This window comes from Phragmites australis, chromosome 4 (genome assembly GCF_958298935.1).
Source record: "Phragmites australis chromosome 4, lpPhrAust1.1, whole genome shotgun sequence".
NCBI classification, from domain to species: Eukaryota; Viridiplantae; Streptophyta; class Magnoliopsida; order Poales; family Poaceae; genus Phragmites; species Phragmites australis.
In genome coordinates this window covers 4,969,845-4,989,058 of record NC_084924.1, presented here as the reverse complement: position 1 = coordinate 4,989,058, position 19,214 = coordinate 4,969,845, and the positions used below count along the sequence as shown (strand labels likewise).

Here is a 19,214-nt window from a genome sequence, read left to right as displayed (position 1 = left end):
TCCTTGTGCCTGCTGTAGACCAGTCCAATCAGTTCTTGCATTGTCCACAAATAATTTATTTTTTCTTATTCATGTTTTGTATTGTTATCATTGATTGCAATTATTTTAGTTTTGCAACACAATTGTGATTTTATTGTTCCTTATATCTTTGCAAAAGATGCACCATTCTTTTGCACCATTTTCTCCGTGATTTGGACAAGCGGATTACGAAATAGACGTTATTTATGGTGCGATGGCAGTCTCAAATATATTATAATTTTAAGCAAGAATGTAATATTGAAAGCAATCTGATCTAAACATGATCAAAATATGTAAAGAATCCATTACAAGTCTACCAGCGGTCAGGTATTCCCTTCCCCACCGATATTTCGTCTACTTGAGCCCCTTATCGTTGATACAGATATTTCGTGTGTTATGTTATTTTGATTATATTGCCTAATGAATGTTCACTTTCATTAAAAGCATATAATTTAAGCTAAAAAATCAGATACAAAGAACAATGACGTAATTTTAGCTGAGTATCTAAGCTTCCAATGAAAAAGCACCTCGAATAAAAGAAATATTAAAATAACAATGAGTATCTGTATGACGTAATATTATTTTTGGCCTCGGTCGCAATATTATTCGCGTCGGAGAAGAGCCGCGGTCCAGCGGCGTCGCGGGTGGAGCGAGGCGTAGCCGGCTGCGACTCCCGCCGGCGCCCGTGGCGTGGCGTAGTGGGCTGTGCGGCTCGGCCGGCTCAGCCAAGCGCCCCGCGCGCGCATGCATGCGTGCATTTCGCCTGCGTACAAACTACAATACGATAAAGCTTGCGAGCTGCTCGCATCGCATTCACGGCAACTTCAATAAGCTTCACCAATAACTCTGACTCGAAGTATCCTGTATCCATGAATGACTCGGCACCGATACGTAGTATACTCTACTTGTACAAATGTACGGAACATCGATACTGTACTGATGGCGCTGTCTTGGCTTGTACGCCAGCTACGCGTTGATTTCAATATTATACGGCTGCATTCAGAGTTATACTTGATGCCTCACCTGTAAATTTGACTTGCAGGGTGGAGTGAATTGCTCTCAAAATTTTGAACAGTAGCGGTACTTGTTTTGTCCGACTGTTTGTATTTTTTAGGTTTATTACACAGCTGCGTATACATATCCGTAAGGCTGCATTAACAGCATTTTTGTAGCTTCACCAACAATGCTGACTCGCAGGAAGAAGAAGTGAAAAGTGTGCTCCTCTCTTCTCCCCAAAATCGATCGTTTTTCTCAGAATCACAGCCGATTTCTTGGCATGGCAGGTGTGGATGAGCAACTCGACAATTGCAAGAAATCTCCAGAGTCTAGACACCGATCATTTCTAGTAATCACAATGACAGTTTAGTTGGACATTCAGGAGTGATCATTTGTTTCCCTTTGGCCAGTCCTGTTTTGGCAGATTTTCCCAGTACTTGATCATGGTTGCTTGCCGTTGCTGGGCAACAGCGCAGTATCATTGTATCCTACTGCCTTCGTTCCTGCCCTGACACTGTGGGGCACACTTCCTACTCTATACTAGTAGAGGACAGGACAGTCAAATGCCTGGGCAGTTGAGCCCTTGCCAACCATTGCCTGATGCCTCCTGCTACGCTTGCTGCAGCAGAAGCAGAAACCATATCCTTCTTCCTCGCGTCATTCCAAGACTGCCAGCCCACCCGCTGTTCTATTCTCCTTTGCCTTGCAGTTGGAGACTACTACTAGGAGTCAGTAAAAAGAAACTTTTTTGACTGCACCGTATGCTTACAGTGACAGGTATTTAGACTGCAGAGACTAATATGCACTTGCAGTTAACTGCTGTTAAAAACATAATGCGAGTGTTGTTTGGCGTAGTAGTGATAAGATGCATCTGATGACAAGAGCAACACGCAATTTTCTCGTCAGTCTACTTCCTGTTAGATGCAATCATCCATCCTTTTTGTGTTTGCAACTTTGCATCAACAGCACTAACACGCACCAAACACCACATCTCTTTTGTAACACATACCAAAGGAGAGCTAGAGACAGCCAATGAATCTGTTTCTTTACTGAAAAAGAAGAACGTGAACTGTCCATTGCCAATCGATTGTTACCTGGTGAAGACACATTTTCAGAGGCTAGTAGGCACTAGCATAACATGACACTAGACAGAAGCACGTGAACATGAACCCTAATTTTGTGTAGGCTCTGCCTCTGCAGGCACCGGTGATGGTGAATGATACAGGTCCTGAATGAAACATAGCCGCTGCATAAAGAAAATGGTCTAACACAACAAAGGCACAAAAACTAGCTCATCAAAATCCTTACACGAGTCGTGCAAAGTTGATCAAAATGTTAGAGTGAAATTTTTTAAGGGATAGATTATAGTATCCTCTATAATAATATTTTTTAAGAATTTTTTATAACTATTTCGATAGTGTTTTGAATTTTGAGAGCAATGAAACATAGATTTTTTATTTTTTTAACCTTTCGTTTGTTGGAAGGATGATATCTTTATTTTTTTAAACCTATTGTCCTTTGAAAAGACGATGGTCATATTGTCACTCTTCCAACAGACGACAATAACTTTTTTTTATAATTTTTCAAATAGAAGTCTAGTTTTGTAATTTTCGGATTTTCAAAATATAAAAATAAAAAAGCTCATCTTCGCCCCTCGTCACGTGTGAATGCTTTGAGACCGGTGAAAGGAGAGAGGGGAGATTCTCCCTGGCTCCCTGCTCCTGTAGTAGGCGACCGTAGGAAAATGGGTGGTTCCAAAGCATTCCTAGATTGGTGGTCACGTCCTCGCCGACGGAGGTGCAGGATGCAGCAAACTAAGCAGTTTCAGATGTACACAAAATGCAGTTCTTTATACCTCCATGTTCTATTTTTTCGACTGAAGCAACGGAAGGCAAAACGTCCACATCAACCATTTTGATTAGTCAACAAGCCCCCCCCCCCTCACACACACACATATATATATATATATATATATATATATATATATATATATATATATATATATATATAAAAGACTCATGCAGAAGAAAAAGATAAAATAAAATCAACATACTCATATACTCAGAAGACTGTATGTTCACATGCTCTGTAAGGGCTAAAGTGCATGTTCCATCATCAAAAGAAGACAATTAGCAGACGATTTTACGTGGCTTCATGTTCCGTCGGCACATAATATATTTTGTATCTAAGATTTCAAGTTACTATATAAGTACCTAGACCAGATTAAATAAAGGAAAAAAAAGAGCTCTTCTCGCGGTTATAAAAGAAGGCTTCAAGCAGCATAAGGGAGGACACCATCAGCCACCAGCCATCGAGCAACATTCAGAGAAGTGCGAGAGCGTCCTTATCACTCACTCTCTCACTCATATTATTAAGTCCACCTTTTAAAATAGTTATATTGAAGGAAGAATTTGTGCCACTACCACTATAAGGTAATCCTCCGTGTGTATAAGTATTTAGGTTCCCGAAAAGAAAAATCATTTGTAAGCTATGCCTGTGGAAATGAAATAGTGTTGTCTTTGAAAATCCCTTGTTCTTCTAGTTTATCTATATGCGACGAGTTTTTATACTATGTACTCTATAGGAGAAACATATTCGGTAGTTTTCAAGTAATTCGTGCATCTGGCATAGCCATAATAGGTAAAGAGAACTCTGTGTCCATAGAGAAGTGTTCCTTTTGGATGGAACTGCTTGAAGTGATAATAAAAACTTATCACATATGTTCACAACTAGGGATACCTAGGGAAAGCTTTGTTGCTCCTGAAATAAGCTAGCGATAAGAATAGTGAGTAACAAATATGATTTTTACGACTATTGTGCAATCGGCTAAATTGTTGGTTTCGCCAAACTACAAAGATCCTAAATAGCATCACTAAATATTACGGAATCAAGAAAGATCGCTTTCAATATTGAATATTTTAGCATTGTTGTTACTGTTAAAAATAATATTTTATTAATATTAAATTAAGTTTTACATGTTCACACGGTGTGCAAACAGTACTAAGTAGTATCTGAATAATATCAAATAATAATTCTTGAACATAAAATTGCACGTAGAAAGTGGACAAGTTGTTGAAGTATATTATAATATTATATTCGTACGTCGTCGTACGCTAACAATAAATATTGCTAGTCATTTTGTTAATAGTGAATGGCAACTCGAATTTGAATAGTAAAATATTATATATTTATATCTGGATAAGGTTCTGCTTTGAGAGAATAATATTAGTATCAGAGCCTAGTCATCATTGAAAAGTTAAAATATCTAAATTTAGAAGTTAGTATAGGAAAGATTGTTAATACAAAGGGTAATATTAATATTAGGTGTAGATTTAATTCCTTTGAAGAACATAGTCGACATTCACCTCATCGCCAACTAAATCTAACTGTTGACTTATTACAAAACTTTTATATAACTTGGGTTAAAAAACTAGACAACTTAAACTTAAAATTAGAAATATTATACAAAGAACCTAAGCAGCTAGAAAAAAAATATTGTCTCATACATAATAAAATAAATTTGGCCTTACAAGTCTTAGGAGAAAGCAAGACCGAGCAAAATAAATCAAGTAAAAATAGTGATTATATTAAAGAAGAAGTTACTATGTTATATCAGAAACTAGACTCTTTGCTGATTCTAGATAAATTATCTGATAAGAAAGAAGTTATAAGCATTTTAGAAGACTCAATGTCTTTAGATTAAGACATAGTTAATATTAAAAGGATTTTAGAAGAAGTCAAGATATTAGTTCTCTCATAAATATATGTTAGAATATAACCAAGTTTTAAGATAAACAAAAAAAAAATACTTAGTTGGTCCTGTTGACTTTTCTGATTACGGATCACCTAAAGAGGAAACTAAGGTAATAATAAGGCAAAATAATACCATTCTACAGTTATTGATCCATATTTTAAATAGAATTAATATCAAAGAAAACAACAAAGAGATCGTATTAGCTTCATCCGGAATAGTTGCATCCACTAAGACTAATTCACAAAGATGGACATATCTAAAAGCTTCGTCAAAAAAGGCAAAACACTTCAACTAGTAAACTAAGATACAAGATCCTTAATTTTAATGGATAAGCTAAAGGGTAAAAGTAGGAACATAGATAACATAGAAAAAATTATAGATGTAGAGAAGGACCTTAAGAGATATCAGAATGATACTTTAATAAAAATAAAGCCTCAACAGTTCTATCAAATGGGTATGTTTGAAAGTAGAAATAAGTTATATATGATATCTAAAGAAGTAGAATTAAGTGTTTTAACACAACCAGTAGAATTAAGAGTTGTAAGTAAGCAATTTGAAAATGATCTAAAGTATTCAGAGTACAAATATAATTACCAAAGAATGTATATCATAGGAATTAAGGTATGACAAGGAAGAAATTAGGAACAAAGATTCTAATAACATTATTAGATAAAAGATGATATAAAGTAAATAAAGCCGCATTATGATTCTTAGAAGGAGATATGAATAAAAATAGATTAATAACTTATATAGCTCCTGACTTAATGATACCTATAAAAGAATTTATAGAAAAAAAATAAGCTTTGGCTTTCAAATGATACAAAGAATTTAAAGGAACAAATTTGTTAGTAAGCATATAGGAAGATTGACTAATAAAAGTAGAATTAGATATAACGTGAATGTAAACAATGTAATTGAAAGCATACAATCATAGGAAATAAAGTTTATGAGTCCTTTAAAGATAGACTCTGAAGATAGAGCAAGAGAAGAATGGAATATAAACGAGTTAATAGAAAGCAAGACTTTAAAACAGCTTGATAACTATATAAGTTACCAAAATAGTAAAGGAGATACTAATATTAGATTCATAAATTATAAGTAAAGAACTTTGGATAATTTAGACTCTGTTATATCATAACAGGATATTGAAGATAATAGGCGACATAGTGTATATGAATTTATGGAAAAAGTGGACCTAGATACTGAAATAAATTATTACGTGGAAAAATTAAAACAAATATTTGTAGAATATAAGTACATCATGATAAGTGAACGGTCTAAACTAAGAGATAAAGAACTTTATTTTTATAGATAATTAGCAAGATTACAAAAGTTAAAAAATGATAAGAAGTTAATTTTAGGAAGTTCAGAGATTAAGAATAAAATAAATGAACCTACTAAAGATAAGATAGAATATACCGATGATAAAAATAAGCAAATAATTGATATTAAAATTACAAATAAAGATAAACAGTTGGATATAAAAGACAATTTATTACTAGAAAGTTATGAAGAGAAAGATGAAGTAATTAATGAAATATATATTGAAAGCAACACTTATAATGCCTCGAAACAATATAGTGATTTTATAGACTCTATAGATGAAGTAGGATTCCACAATCTAGATTATGCAATGGAAGCAATAGAAGTAGATGCAGGAAAGGGAAAGAGGAGAAGATATGGTAAGAGTTCAATAAAAAATGAAGGAGAAATGGAGAGACCATCTAGAGTATCAGGAAGATGGCCTCCAGAAAAAGAAGACTATCAATATAATTATATCTCGTGGCAATATACATATATGAGTTCTAAGAGAAGAGAATCTGAGAAGACTGTAAAATTTCAAAACCATAAGAGTGACAATGCAATACTAAACTTAGTTGTATATGATCGTATTGATCGGTCAAATATCATAAGCATATAGAGATGTTTAATAGTTTAGAAATATATACAAAATCAACATAATATCGAAAATAAAGTAGAAGACGTGATAACTTATTTAGAAATATTTTTTAGGAGAGTCAGAGAAATATTTTTAGGAGAGTCAGAGAAATATTTTTAGGAGAGTCTGCGAAAGTTTTACAGGAACAATGTGTAGAAAATAACCCTAACCTTTATGAAGAATTAAAAGGAACGGGTAGCAACCCAATAATTTTACAAATATAATATCAAACATTATAATAGCAGAAGAAACATAATTAGATTATTCTACATTACAAAATGAAAGGCTACGAGAAATAGAGAAGATGGCTAAGAGAAATAGAGAAGCTGACATTAACAAACTGGAAAGGATAAAAGAATTCTCGCAATATTATTTATATAATGCTACTACCGCAAAGCAAGGTTATAACAAAGGAGTAGTTGAATGATATTTTAATAAACTACCTGATCCCTTAGGAAGTAGATATTTGAAGAGTATAAGAAAGAAACTAAAGGGGCAATCATTAATATATCTCAAGCCATAACTTTTGTATTCAAATAGCTGAAGAAAATATGCACAAACATATGAGCGCAGAGGTCCATGAAACATTCAGATTATAATTTTTGCAATAAAATAGTCCAAATACCATTAGCCTATGGAGAAGAAAGACACAAGAATAGAAGATATCATAGAGCTCAACGAAAGAGTAATAATAATTACAAAACTAAGAAAAGATATTTTCTTGTGCCACTTAGAACTAGAAGATCATTAATCTCGATGCATATATCCTTTGATCGTCCATTATATCGCCTTAGGGACTAAGAAACACACTCATCATTATAAAATAAAATTTTAATACCCTTCAAAACACAAATATTAGTCACAATAATATAATTATCATTAATTACTTAAACACTTACCACTTAGCTAAGGACCTAGATGTTACAATATATATATGAAGTACATATATATATGACCACGCTATTTAATATGCAGTGCCTTAAAAAAATATTAAATGTGCCTGCCAATCTAACATTGTCAAATCAACTAGCGACCGAAAAATACCTATTCAAAGACCATAAAACATGATGATAGAAAAATCCACATCCAATGACCGTAAAATACACATTAAGAAACCGGAAAACCCCTATTCCTTGACTGGAAATACACATTCTGCGATTGGAAAATATATGTTATCACAACCATAAAATATATATTATCATGATCGGAAAATATATATCAGAGTAACCAGAATATATATATATATATATATATATATATATATATATATTTTTTTGAATGGCCAGAAAACATATGTTGGTGTAATCGGAAAAATGGCTTGACGTGATTAGAAAATCTATGTTGCATGACGGAAAATTGGCAGGACTAGAAAACATGGCTTGGCATGATTGTAAAAAATGTGTCTGCGGATTGATTGTGTCTTTGTGAAGGTTTGCTATCAGGCAACAAGTAATCGATCCACCATGCACGTGAGTTGTTATGGGACACGTCAGTGATTTCCTCCCGTGTTCTATAACTGTCGAATCACACCCATAAATATGGAAAAAAATTCATATAAAGAAGGAAACAAAAAATTCACACTTGTTGATTCATTTGACAACAACAGCATATATAGAGTACATAGGCAATAACACCTTACGAGATTTTCTCTCTGAACAATAAAACTAATCATGTAATCAGGGAAGCAATCTCTAGCTAATAAGGAAATAATCTCTAGATAATTTAATTGACAATAGCAGCATGCATGATTTCCTCTCTGAAGAAGGGAACTAATCGTGTAATCATGGAAACAATCTCTAGTTAATAAGAAGTAATAACTAACACAAGAAGATTTTATGCACTAACTGCATGAATTCTTAGTCGGCTAACATAATCAAACTGGCGTGTCTGTAAAATATGTGTCTGCGGATTGGTTGTGTCTTCATGAAGGTTTACTGTTAGGCAACAAGTAATCGATCCACCATGCATGTGAATTGTTTTGGGACACGTCGGTGATTCCCTCCCATATTCTATAAACGTCGAACCACACCCATGAATACGAAAACAAACAAAAAATGCATAGAAAGAAGGAAACAAAAAATTCACACTTGTTGATTCATTTGACAACAACAGCATAATAGAGTACGTAGGTAATAACAGCTTACGAGATTTTCTCTCCAAACAAGAAAACTAATCATGTATCAAGGAAACAATCTCTAACTAATAAGGAAATAATCTCTAGCTGATTTAGTTGACAATAGCAGCATGCATGATTTCCTCTCTGAAGAAGGGAACTAATCGTATAATCAGGGAAACAATCTCTAGCTAATAAGAAGTAATCAACTAACACAAGGAGATTTCACGTTAGTGCATGAAATCTTGGTTGGCTAACATAATCAAACAAAAGTGAAAAATATCACAATATATGATATATCATATCTCTTTCTATACTAGAAAAGATTTTAGATTTCAGCGCGAATACGGCTAAGCAGCGCACCCACTTGCCACACCACCACCGAGTATGTCGATTGAGTCGATAGTGGAGACTAGAGAGGTGTGAGCAATGGACGGAGGTGCCAATGAAGATTCCGTGTGTACAACCGTGCTTGCACCAATGGACAACGTCTCGGCTTGTTGGTGAATGTCGGGGAGTGAGCGCAACGAGACATAGAGATTCAGATCCTCTCAAATCGCTTCGTTGCCATTGGCTACAAATCCAGATGCGGAGATCTGCAACAATTGATGGAGGATTATAGGGGAGGGAAGAAGACAACCACTATTTAAATGCAAGCTGGACCGGAGTCTAGTGTTTTTTTTCCAGGTTGTGGAAGTGGATGGCGTGTGAATACTTATTTAACACATGAGAGTTAAATGGGAACTGGCTGTGTTTATCCTACGTAGGTGGCTAGTGCTTGGCCAACGTTTTTCCAACGAAGTGATCAATTGCCCTAGATTAGGGTGTTGATTATTACAGCCTAGAGGGACGTAAACAAGAGATGCATGATAGCGTAGTGTTTGCTTCTAGTGTTAACATCTACTGGGTAGGCCTAAAACCTTCGCTTTGGTGTTAGCGTCGCCACCACTTGCACGTTCCGAGTTGGGTGCATTTGCCCCCGTGACATATACTATCTATCGGACACACAGTGAAAGGACCATACATGTTTGGAACCTGGAGATCTGTCTCGTCTAATTTTTTTTGCACTTCCATGGAATTGAACATGAAGGAAAAACGTTTGTAGTTATAGCAATTCATCATACCTGAAAACCTTATTATAAACCTGTTTGGAAGCACAAGGACCTACAAACAGAGTGAAACACAAGACTCAGCTAAGGCCCCATGTAGAACGCAAGATTTCGTTACCAAATCCTATCGAAATTGAACGGTTCTCCGTGAAATTCCTGTGTTTCGACGGGCCCTGAATCTTATCGAAATAACCACACGAATTGAACCTTGACACGGAGACAAAGGCATGCTTCCAAATTAGTACTGTAAGAAGGCTCGCTATTTGGAGTACACAAGTGGCGGTGGTCTGGTTGGGCTCCCAACGCCATCCTTCATATGCATGCGCCTCTCGATCGGATCACTGCTTGGCTTCATGCATCACACCCATCTTACTGCTATCTCAAACAGCTCTGGACCAGACAGGCACAGCGACAGCTGCAACCGAGCCCAAATCAGTTACGAGCCAATGGCTTACATTTTGCCTAACAGTTATTCTAAGAATGATTGTGAGCGCCAAACCAAAAGACGATCAGTGGCCAACTCCAGCCAAATTCACCAAAATTTGCTAAGCCAAAACATCAAACCACACAGCCACGCATGAGTTGCATGACTTGCATTCTCTCATGTGAAACAGTGAAAGTGACCTGCTCCAAATATATCTACCAGGTACTATGACAGGACGGTTAAGTTGAAGTGGTGGCAAAGATAAAAACGCTGCAAGTTTCTCTGTACCCTACAAGATGTCAGTGCCGTGCCGTCCTGTAGACACCGGCAGGAACATTGGCCTGCCCGTTTGCAGTTGCAGGTCTGTAGGTCACGACTTGCACGCCCGTCCCTGGGCACTACTGTTTCAACCTTTGCAAAAGCAAAGGTAACAGGATGGCAGAACCCACTGTATCCGTTTTATCTGACGTGTACACAAGTTTTTTTGGGGTAATCCCGTCTTAAAACCAACTGCTAACCCATACCAAACGGAGCCCGGAACGCCCACGGATTAGTGACCTGACATGTGGAGTGCAACGCGATGTGTGTGCCTCGCTGCTTCAGCTGCTGCAGCAATGTGTGTGCCGCGATGCATTCAGCAGAACTGCAGAAACATGAATGGGAGAAGGGTGTGGCCCGACCACGGGACCATACGTGCTCCCACAACATGAATGTGGTCTCCAGGGCTGGTGAGGCTCAGGAGGTTATTGAATGATCTGGAGATCCTACCACACGCACCACATGCCACTGTTCATCAATCATCGAAGGGTATCCTATTCAAAACCAAGCAGTAGCCAGCAAATCTGGCCTCTCAACTTTGTCATCCAACAAGTGACCGCCGTGATATAGCGTTACTGATGTTCTCAGTGTTTGAAGACCAATCTTGAAAGCTTTCCATTGGATCTTACTGAAGAAGGGCAAAGACCGCGGCAAATTTACAGAATTCTTGTCCAAAATTCAGATTCACCCCCCACAAGCACTATACAAACTACAAAGTAAGATGAGGAGGAAATCATGAGATACTAGCATCTACTGTACAGGCTTTACGCAGTGAATGAGGTTAGGACCATCAGGCAACATTGTAGCCATGACAGCCGTTTGACTGTTTGTGCACAAGGAGCATCTTGAGGTCCTTCATTTCCTGTCTATGGACCAGGGATCCTGCAGAGAAAGTAGATCTTAGTCAGTTCATGTAAACTCAAAGTTCTACATTTCCAAAGTATCTTTATGAGTTACGTTCGCATGCATCATATTAAGTGAAGTGATCACTTGCCCTACACGATAGATTAGTTAGCTTAGCCTGTTATCAAAATCATAAATATCCATCAGCGAATTGCATAGAATGATTTGCAGTTTTAAAGGTTTAAAATTTGCGCTTTAAAGTTTCAGCACCATAATGTGATTTACATAGTAAACCAATAGAAGTTATTTTGCATTACAAGCATCAGTGCAAAGTTGGGGCTAACTACTACTACACTACAAGTTCATCTAAATATGATTCTTCAAATTCAAATTTCGTTGGGTTGGGTTCGAGAAAAGCTGGAATATTTCCATGTTTGATAGCATGTTTTACTTAGCAGCACCATAAATTAGCAGGTGCAATTCTGAGGACCATTTCACACTGGAGGGAAATCAGTTTAGAGAATGCAAACTGAAGAAATTATGCAATCTGAAAAACAATGCTAAGCAAAAATAGTCTGGCACTGCCTCCTTTTTCTTCGCTTTGGATTCTTGATAGATGGAATGTGTTTGTGGGGGTGATATGCATTATTACACTTGTCAGTAGCTTGTAGAAGGGAAACAACTTTACCTTCCTATGCAGACTGAAATCTTGATTGCCAGAACGTTCCTTGCTGCATTGCCACTGTGCATTTTCTGTTCCCAAGTAAAAACCGCTCATCTCCCTAGGTTTTTCTGGGGTAGAAAAGAATGACATTGACCTTCCATTTGACCACTGTTTTCCATCACCAGAATAAGACGAGCAGCCAGACATCATGTAGTAAGAACTGAGGTGATCCTGCCTACATATGGTAGGTGTCTCATGTTGATTTTTGAGAAAAGACATGGTGCTGAAACCATGTTGGAAAAGGCAAGCAGACGGAGAATAAGGCTCTGACTGCGGACTAGGAAATGACATGAAAGGTGGCAACCTTCTATGAGGTATAAAGGAAGGTGGGGTGGTAACATCTGGGCTTGAACTAGGCAAAGGACAGCCTTCTACGGTTAAGCCTTGCTTAGCAGCCAATTTAAGAATCTGTTTCTGATTTAGCCCTGTTCCATAGAGAATGTTCCACAGGCTCCTTAGAGCTTCCCTCTGATTATGTATTACTTGATCCCGCATAGCCATCTCAATTTGAAGCTCCGCGTTAGTCATTCCCTAAAGAGTGTGTTATACATAGACAGCTTGTGACATATCATATTATATGAGGAAATGTACTAAAATGTTGTGGGTTACTTACAAGAAGTCTGTACTGGCTGAGAATGTGTAGGTAGGTTTTATTCCCATTGTTACTGATAGCTTCCTCGATCATATCCTGGAGCTGACGCCTGCGACTCTCATTCATTTCAATGTCCTAAAGGAACAACATCTCCATATAAGTTTGCTTTAAGGCAACTAAATGGAAGGAAACAGAAGAAGATAACACCTTTCTATATCCAGCACCGGCTTCATCATTATCACGGATGTTGTCAAGAATAACTTGTCTCCTTGATGTTAACGCTTGCAGAACTGTAGAGTCCATTTCTTTCACCTGAATACAAAGCCTCAGTGTTCTGTAGCAAGGAATTTCTTACATATGACATGTAGTGATATTTGAAATTCTAGTCTATTTTTTATCATAGTATCCAAAAGGTATCAAGTATCAACTGTTCTTTCATTATTGAATGCTGTAGGTTTCAAACAGCAGCCTCGGCAGTCTGTATGGAAGAGCTAAAGCTGGCCGTAGCTTAGGATCTCCTATAAACGCACAGTTTTTTTTCCTGAGAGATAACAGGGGAAAAGAAAAAGCTCCACTCCAGAGAAGCTCTCCTGAATAGCCCAGCATATGATGTTTTTTGCTGTGCTAAGCTCTCCAATAGGAACAGATTTGAAACTGGTCAGGAAGTTACCAACCTGATGCCTTGCAATCGCATCGTCAAGATGCTGCAGCTCCATTCGGTTGTGCTTATTGATTTCTTCAAGTTCAAACAGTGCCTTCTGCAGATTTATGCGTTCCTGAACATTCTCACCAGTTTCTTGGCTCAAGACATTTAACCAAGATAGCTCGCTATCTGCAGCTTTTTCAGTAGGTTTTACACTTAATTGGTGCTCCTTCTCAGCTAATTCTTTTTTCAACTGAGAAACTTCAACCTACAAAATCACAATGCGACACATTTTACTATGATGAACATTGATGTAGGAGATCATTTGTCTCTCATTATGGCAAACCTGGAGATTGTTGATCATCCTCTGATAGTCTTCAACATGAGTGTCAAGTGTTCCAATATTTTTCTACACAGAACAAAGAATAGCATAAGAATAATAGAAGTGGCCACTTAGGTATATATGTTCAGAACATGTAATTTGATTTTATTGGATTCAGACAATATATATGTTGAAGCAATAGGCATTGTGACTCAACCAAAAGAAATTACCCCTTACATGGACATGTGTTTTTATCTCCTTAGCACGGTCCGCGTACTTGAGTGTATTGGTTGTGTGATGATACTGATCATCAGCTGGTGATATTGTAGCAACCATAACAGTTCGAGAATTACCAGACAGACCATCCTTTAGAATTCGAGTTAATTTGCTGCAAATAGCCGTTATCAGATAGCTACAATAAACAAAATAGGTTCCATAGAGTACAATCTAACCCAGATATACCTGTTGCGATAGGGAACATACGCAAGACCTTTCTTATTTTGCTTGCCTAGGGCATTGATGCAGTTTGCTAATGCTAGGAGCGATCGATTGATGTTGGCTCCATCTCTAAGCTTTTGCCCAAAATTGTTTGTTTCAGAGGCCCTCTCACTGCTCATAGAATGAAACCTTACAACTTGATTTTTCCTGAAAGAATGGAATGAGAACAGCAATACAAACAGCGTTGCTATTACCTGCCCGCAAGGTCAACCAAGGCAAGCTTTCCACGAAGAACTTGACTGCCGTATTGTCCTTTTTGCTTTCGCTTAACAGTAATCTCGAGTACAGCATGTGACCTTGACAAAGGAAAAATTAGTACCGATTGTGATGTCATAAGAACTAGAAGAATTGCATGTGCAGATGCATAGCTAGATATTACCATACATATGTTTATACTCAACACTTCTGATTTAAACAGTAACTGTATAACTGTTATAAAATATCTATATATATCCGAATTGATCTAATTTGTTTTAATCTGGTGCCACCAAAACCAGAGGTGTAGATCCTTCTTTTTCTCTGGATTATGCAATAATTTCTAGGATTTTATAATTTTACAGATTATTGTAATGAAAGAAATAGCAAAGTTCTGCCAAGGCAAGATATCAATACCTCTCCTTCAAAAGACATATAAGTAATGAAAGCATGAACATTTAAAAAAGGAAGCAGAAAATTTCTAGTAGATTATTTAATTACCGTGAAGAGGTTGCATTAGCTTCTGTGCTCTCTGTCTTGCGCCTACTGTTGCCTATGTTCAAGAGTTCAAGAATCCTATCTGCAGAGTGAACCTAAACAAAAAGAAGGTTAAACATTTAGTAATGCTTTTATGTTGAAAAAAATGAGGCAGTGGTAGATCCATTTTTTCAGTACAGCATGGCATATAATAGATAACTGAACAACAGATCTGAAGGAAAACATCACTTCAAATAAAAACAGGAGTCCAGGTACTCACGGGCAAGGTAATCAAAGTCTTTTTTTTTTTCAAAATAACTGAATGAAACTGATATGCATGACAATAATTTCTTCAGAATGGGAAAATATATAGTTTTTTTTTAAAAAAAAAATTAAATATTACATATTAGAAGCACAACATGTGTATCTAGCTGTTTTTTATTGATTGAGATTTGAGGCCCTCTCACTCAGCCGCTTGAATGTAGTGACAATATCCCAATCATAAAAAAGGCGATAAACACTAGGTGTTAGAAAACAGTAGCGGCAGAAAGTAGACAGACTAGGCAAGAATCAACACTTCCACTAGCTTATGGCATTTATTTTCTCATTAAAAGGGAAAATAAATAGAGAAGAAAGAGTTGAAAACCTTAATGCTTCTCAATCCAGCAACTATTATGCCATGCTCAGGATCCTCTCGAAGCTCCAAGTGTCCTGATGATTTGTCAAGCAAATCGTAGATAACCTGGAATTCAGAAAACTATTGTTTCAGAAAGGTTTCTATAATGGCTAGTACTATGATAGCATTAGATATCACAAACTACCTCATTGTACACTTCCAGATAAGAACATGAGACTTCAAATGTATCTGGACTGTTGTCCTTCTTTATCAGCTCAAAAATTGTACGAAAACTAAGAACCATAAGACCAGGATCACTATGGATTCCAACCATAGTGTAAGTTTTGCCACTGTACAATCACAAAAAAGAACATTTTAGCTTCCAGATTAGTATAAAAGTGTGCGACAGAAAATCAGGAACTACTATCTGACACATACTAATGCCACACTGATGAATGTGGTTGCATAGTATAGCAGTTGTTCACTGATGAAAGTTTTAAAGAGTAGGACTGCCACATACTTCATACTATGTTATGATAAAAAAGAAGAAGGAAAGAAACCTTATATACCAAAGCTTAGTCAACTGAGAAAAAAGAAGTAATGAGTTAATTTTATTTTATGTGGAACGGGATTAAGTAATAGCATTTGAACCAACATAAATAATGTAAAATAAATGCATTCAAGGCTTGACAAGCGGTTAACGATGATTACTTTGCATCATTATGACGAAAATTCAACAGATACAGTGCAGGTCATTATCACAAGTATTACAAAGAAGAAAAAAAACAAGCAATTATAATGTGGTTAACTTGAATTAGCGTATCAGAACAAACTTCCATATCACATTGTGTCCTAACTTGTTATTAAGGTTTCGAATTTGAAATATGCACCATGTTTATTGATGATAGCTACTACAAGATATTTAGAACAGCAAGGCAGCATGTTAGACGATGGTGGTAAGACATCAAGCAAAACAATCCAATGAATGCATACCTTCCAGTAGAACCATAAGCAAAGACTGTCGCATTAAGGCCCTGAACTACACCAGCAATTGTAGATGATATATTCTTATACACGTCCTGGACAATCAAGAATATGCTTGTCAAATCACAATATGAAAATGTGATGGTTTGGAAGTATAAGAACATGTTCTTTGTTCCCACAAATTAGCTGTCAAGCACAAGCATGTACACACCCAGAGGAGGATTAGCCTACATCTACTTGTACCATATATTAAACAAACCATTTTGTTCCTATTCCTTGTACTATTCTGTTATCATCTTGCAATTTTCATAGGTTCAGTAACCCAACCTAGAGTCTGAAAAGCTCCAACGGTCAACATCATAACAACTATGAAACAATTTACTGGGTAGAGTTAGAAGATTAACATATTTTCAGGCAACTGACTTGTTTTATCATCGTGGGTTTCATCTCTAGCCTACCGCAACTTGCTTGGGACAAAAGGCTTTGTGTTGTTGTCGATAGTTTAGCACAAGCTTACAGTCTAGGCCTTTGATAAAATTTTTAGAGCTTTGGTGTTCAATGCAACAATACTACTGTCATTTTCCCTGGACGAGACGTCTGAATTAGGTACAGACCTAACAGTAAGTCTACTGTCATTTGCCTTTTGCAGATGCCAATAGTATTGCTTTAACTGTCCAAAGCACGACAGTACTACACACTCCTAATTCCACTAATTCATAATCAAAATAAGTAGTTGGTGGTTTGGTCTTTCAGAGCATCATTTCCTGGCAAGCAACAAATGGGCAGTCTGGGAAGAGTCCAAGCTGAGATGCAGATTCCAAAAACATACTATAATAGCATATGAGCCCATTGTCAAAAACAGACCAAGCAATTTCAGATAAGAGCAGGACAAAATATACTCTTACATACCGAATTGGAGCATCCGGGCGCATACACATGATCAAAGGTATATCTTCTTTCCTTCGTCCGGTTTTGGATGAGGTCCAGATAGTCCTTGGACAGATCAGGGTCCAACACAACTACAGTCTGAGAAGGGGGGGGGGGGGTTAGAACCATCACATTTCTACCATCCATGACAAAACTACTCGCGCATCAACAAAACAGAGGTTCTACCTTGTCATCAATGACCTGTATGATATGCCGCGAGCGCCGCTGCTCACTGTCGGTCAATGGCCTGCACTTGACAGCCACCTGCAATTGCAAGAACACATACGGAGTAAGTGACAATTATGCCAGCAAAAACTATCATTCACGAGGAGCCACCCCGGTTCATGTTTCCGCGGAAGGAGGATGTACCTGTAGCGTGGCCGTCTGCTTGGAAGCCGGAGCTCGGATGCTCGGCATTGTCCGGAACCTTCGTGTCAGCTCTCCAAAAGATGCGATTTTTATCTACCAGAAACCAAAACAATCGCGCCAACGCTTCGGAATCACGCCACACGGAGGCGGCGGAAAGGCAAGGGGCATCCCCACCACCGCGACCAGCAGGGGCCGCGGCTCCGAAAAGGGGACTGCGAAAAGGAGCTACTGCACTTGGCCAGCCACCAACCCGAGTCTCGCCGCCACAAGAAAAGAAAAAAATACCAAACGCCTCAAGAAACCACGACCGCCGGAGCAAAATGCCGCCGGGGCCCAACCCTCTCCGCCACAATGCGAACTTGCAGAGCCGTCCTCCCTTCCCGGGGAACCAAGAACGGTCGGAAATGTTCCCAATTGCGCCCTTAACCTACACAAATTGTCCCCCAAGAAACACGGTCAGGTCACGCGAGAAACCGGCGGTGTAGGTGTGATTTCGTGGATGGCACGACGGGAAGGCGGGGTACGAAGATTCAGGAGAGGGAGTAGATGAGAGGAAAGGTAACTCGGGTAAGGGAAGAAGAAAATGGAAGGGGGAGGTGGGAGGACTGAAGAGGAGGGAGGAGGTGGAGGTGGTGTTTTAATGGGGGCGAATAATTAATTGGCGGCAGCTGTCGCGGCCGCGGGGGAGAAGGCAAGGGAGAGAGAGGTGGGTCCAGTCCCCCGGGGCCCACACTCACCAACGGCCCGTTGGCTCTCACCCCTCTGGTACACGACGCCGCGCCTGCACTGCACTGCGGCACCCCAGCCTATATATCATCCTCTGCCAGGTTTGGTAGAGCTACAGCTCCATATTAGATATTGTATTTACAGGTTAATTAAAGTTATTTAAATTTTTATTTTTAAATTTAAATAGAAATAAAATAACTCAAATAAACATTCTTGAGGTATCCATACGAATTTCTAAAGCTAATAATATTTAAATTTAATTTTTTTTCTAAAATTAGTAATACTCAGCTTTAAGAATTTTTCTCTCGTGTTACAGGAGTCATGTTAAGAAGCTAAGCTAGAATTGGATGCTACTGCCCAATATGTCAATTCATCGACGTTTCTCGACGATGTAAAATTAAAAAAAAGAAAGAAATAGCAAGGCCTCGTGTGAATGCAGGAATTGGTGTGACTTATAACCGAAAAATAGTTCAATTAGCAAACGGATCACGGACAGAAGCGTAAGCCCCAACCTCTGCTCCCTGTTCTATGATATGTAGTACTTATCTAATATGTTGCCTTTTTTTCTTTTTCGATTACCAAACTCAAGTATTTGCATCCGGATGAATAGGGTTGTATCCTACCATC

The 19,214-nt window shown here is 37.8% G+C and overlaps 1 protein-coding gene across 1 annotated transcript; it reads right to left on the bottom strand.

Moving 5' to 3' along the window:
- Positions 1-11,275: 11,275 nt before the first annotated feature.
- Positions 11,276-18,522, bottom strand: LOC133915357 (kinesin-like protein KIN-8B). Its single transcript, XM_062358492.1, has 16 exons — positions 17,862-18,522; positions 17,679-17,756; positions 17,475-17,591; positions 16,575-16,660; positions 15,787-15,931; positions 15,612-15,707; positions 14,990-15,081; positions 14,488-14,589; positions 14,258-14,404; positions 14,033-14,183; positions 13,820-13,882; positions 13,505-13,741; positions 13,038-13,142; positions 12,852-12,965; positions 12,203-12,769; positions 11,276-11,553 (listed from the first exon to the last, which is right to left on the bottom strand). Exons 1-16 carry the CDS (start codon positions 17,907-17,909, stop codon positions 11,527-11,529), a joined length of 2,175 nt encoding a protein of 724 aa, XP_062214476.1. The 5' UTR covers positions 17,910-18,522; the 3' UTR covers positions 11,276-11,526.
- Between the last annotated feature and the right edge of the window lie 692 nt (positions 18,523-19,214).

Excerpts from the sequence above, each read along its gene's own strand:
- LOC133915357 (XM_062358492.1), bottom strand. The coding sequence starts at position 17,909 with ATGCCGAGCATCCGAGCTCCGGCTTCCAAGCAGACGGCCACGCTACAG. Across the intron at positions 16,661-17,474 it reads CGCCCGGATGCTCCAATTCG|GACGTGTATAAGAATATATC; the intron begins GTATGTAAGAGT and ends TTGATTGTCCAG. Across the intron at positions 12,966-13,037 it reads CCGGTGCTGGATATAGAAAG|GACATTGAAATGAATGAGAG; the intron begins GTGTTATCTTCT and ends TTGTTCCTTTAG.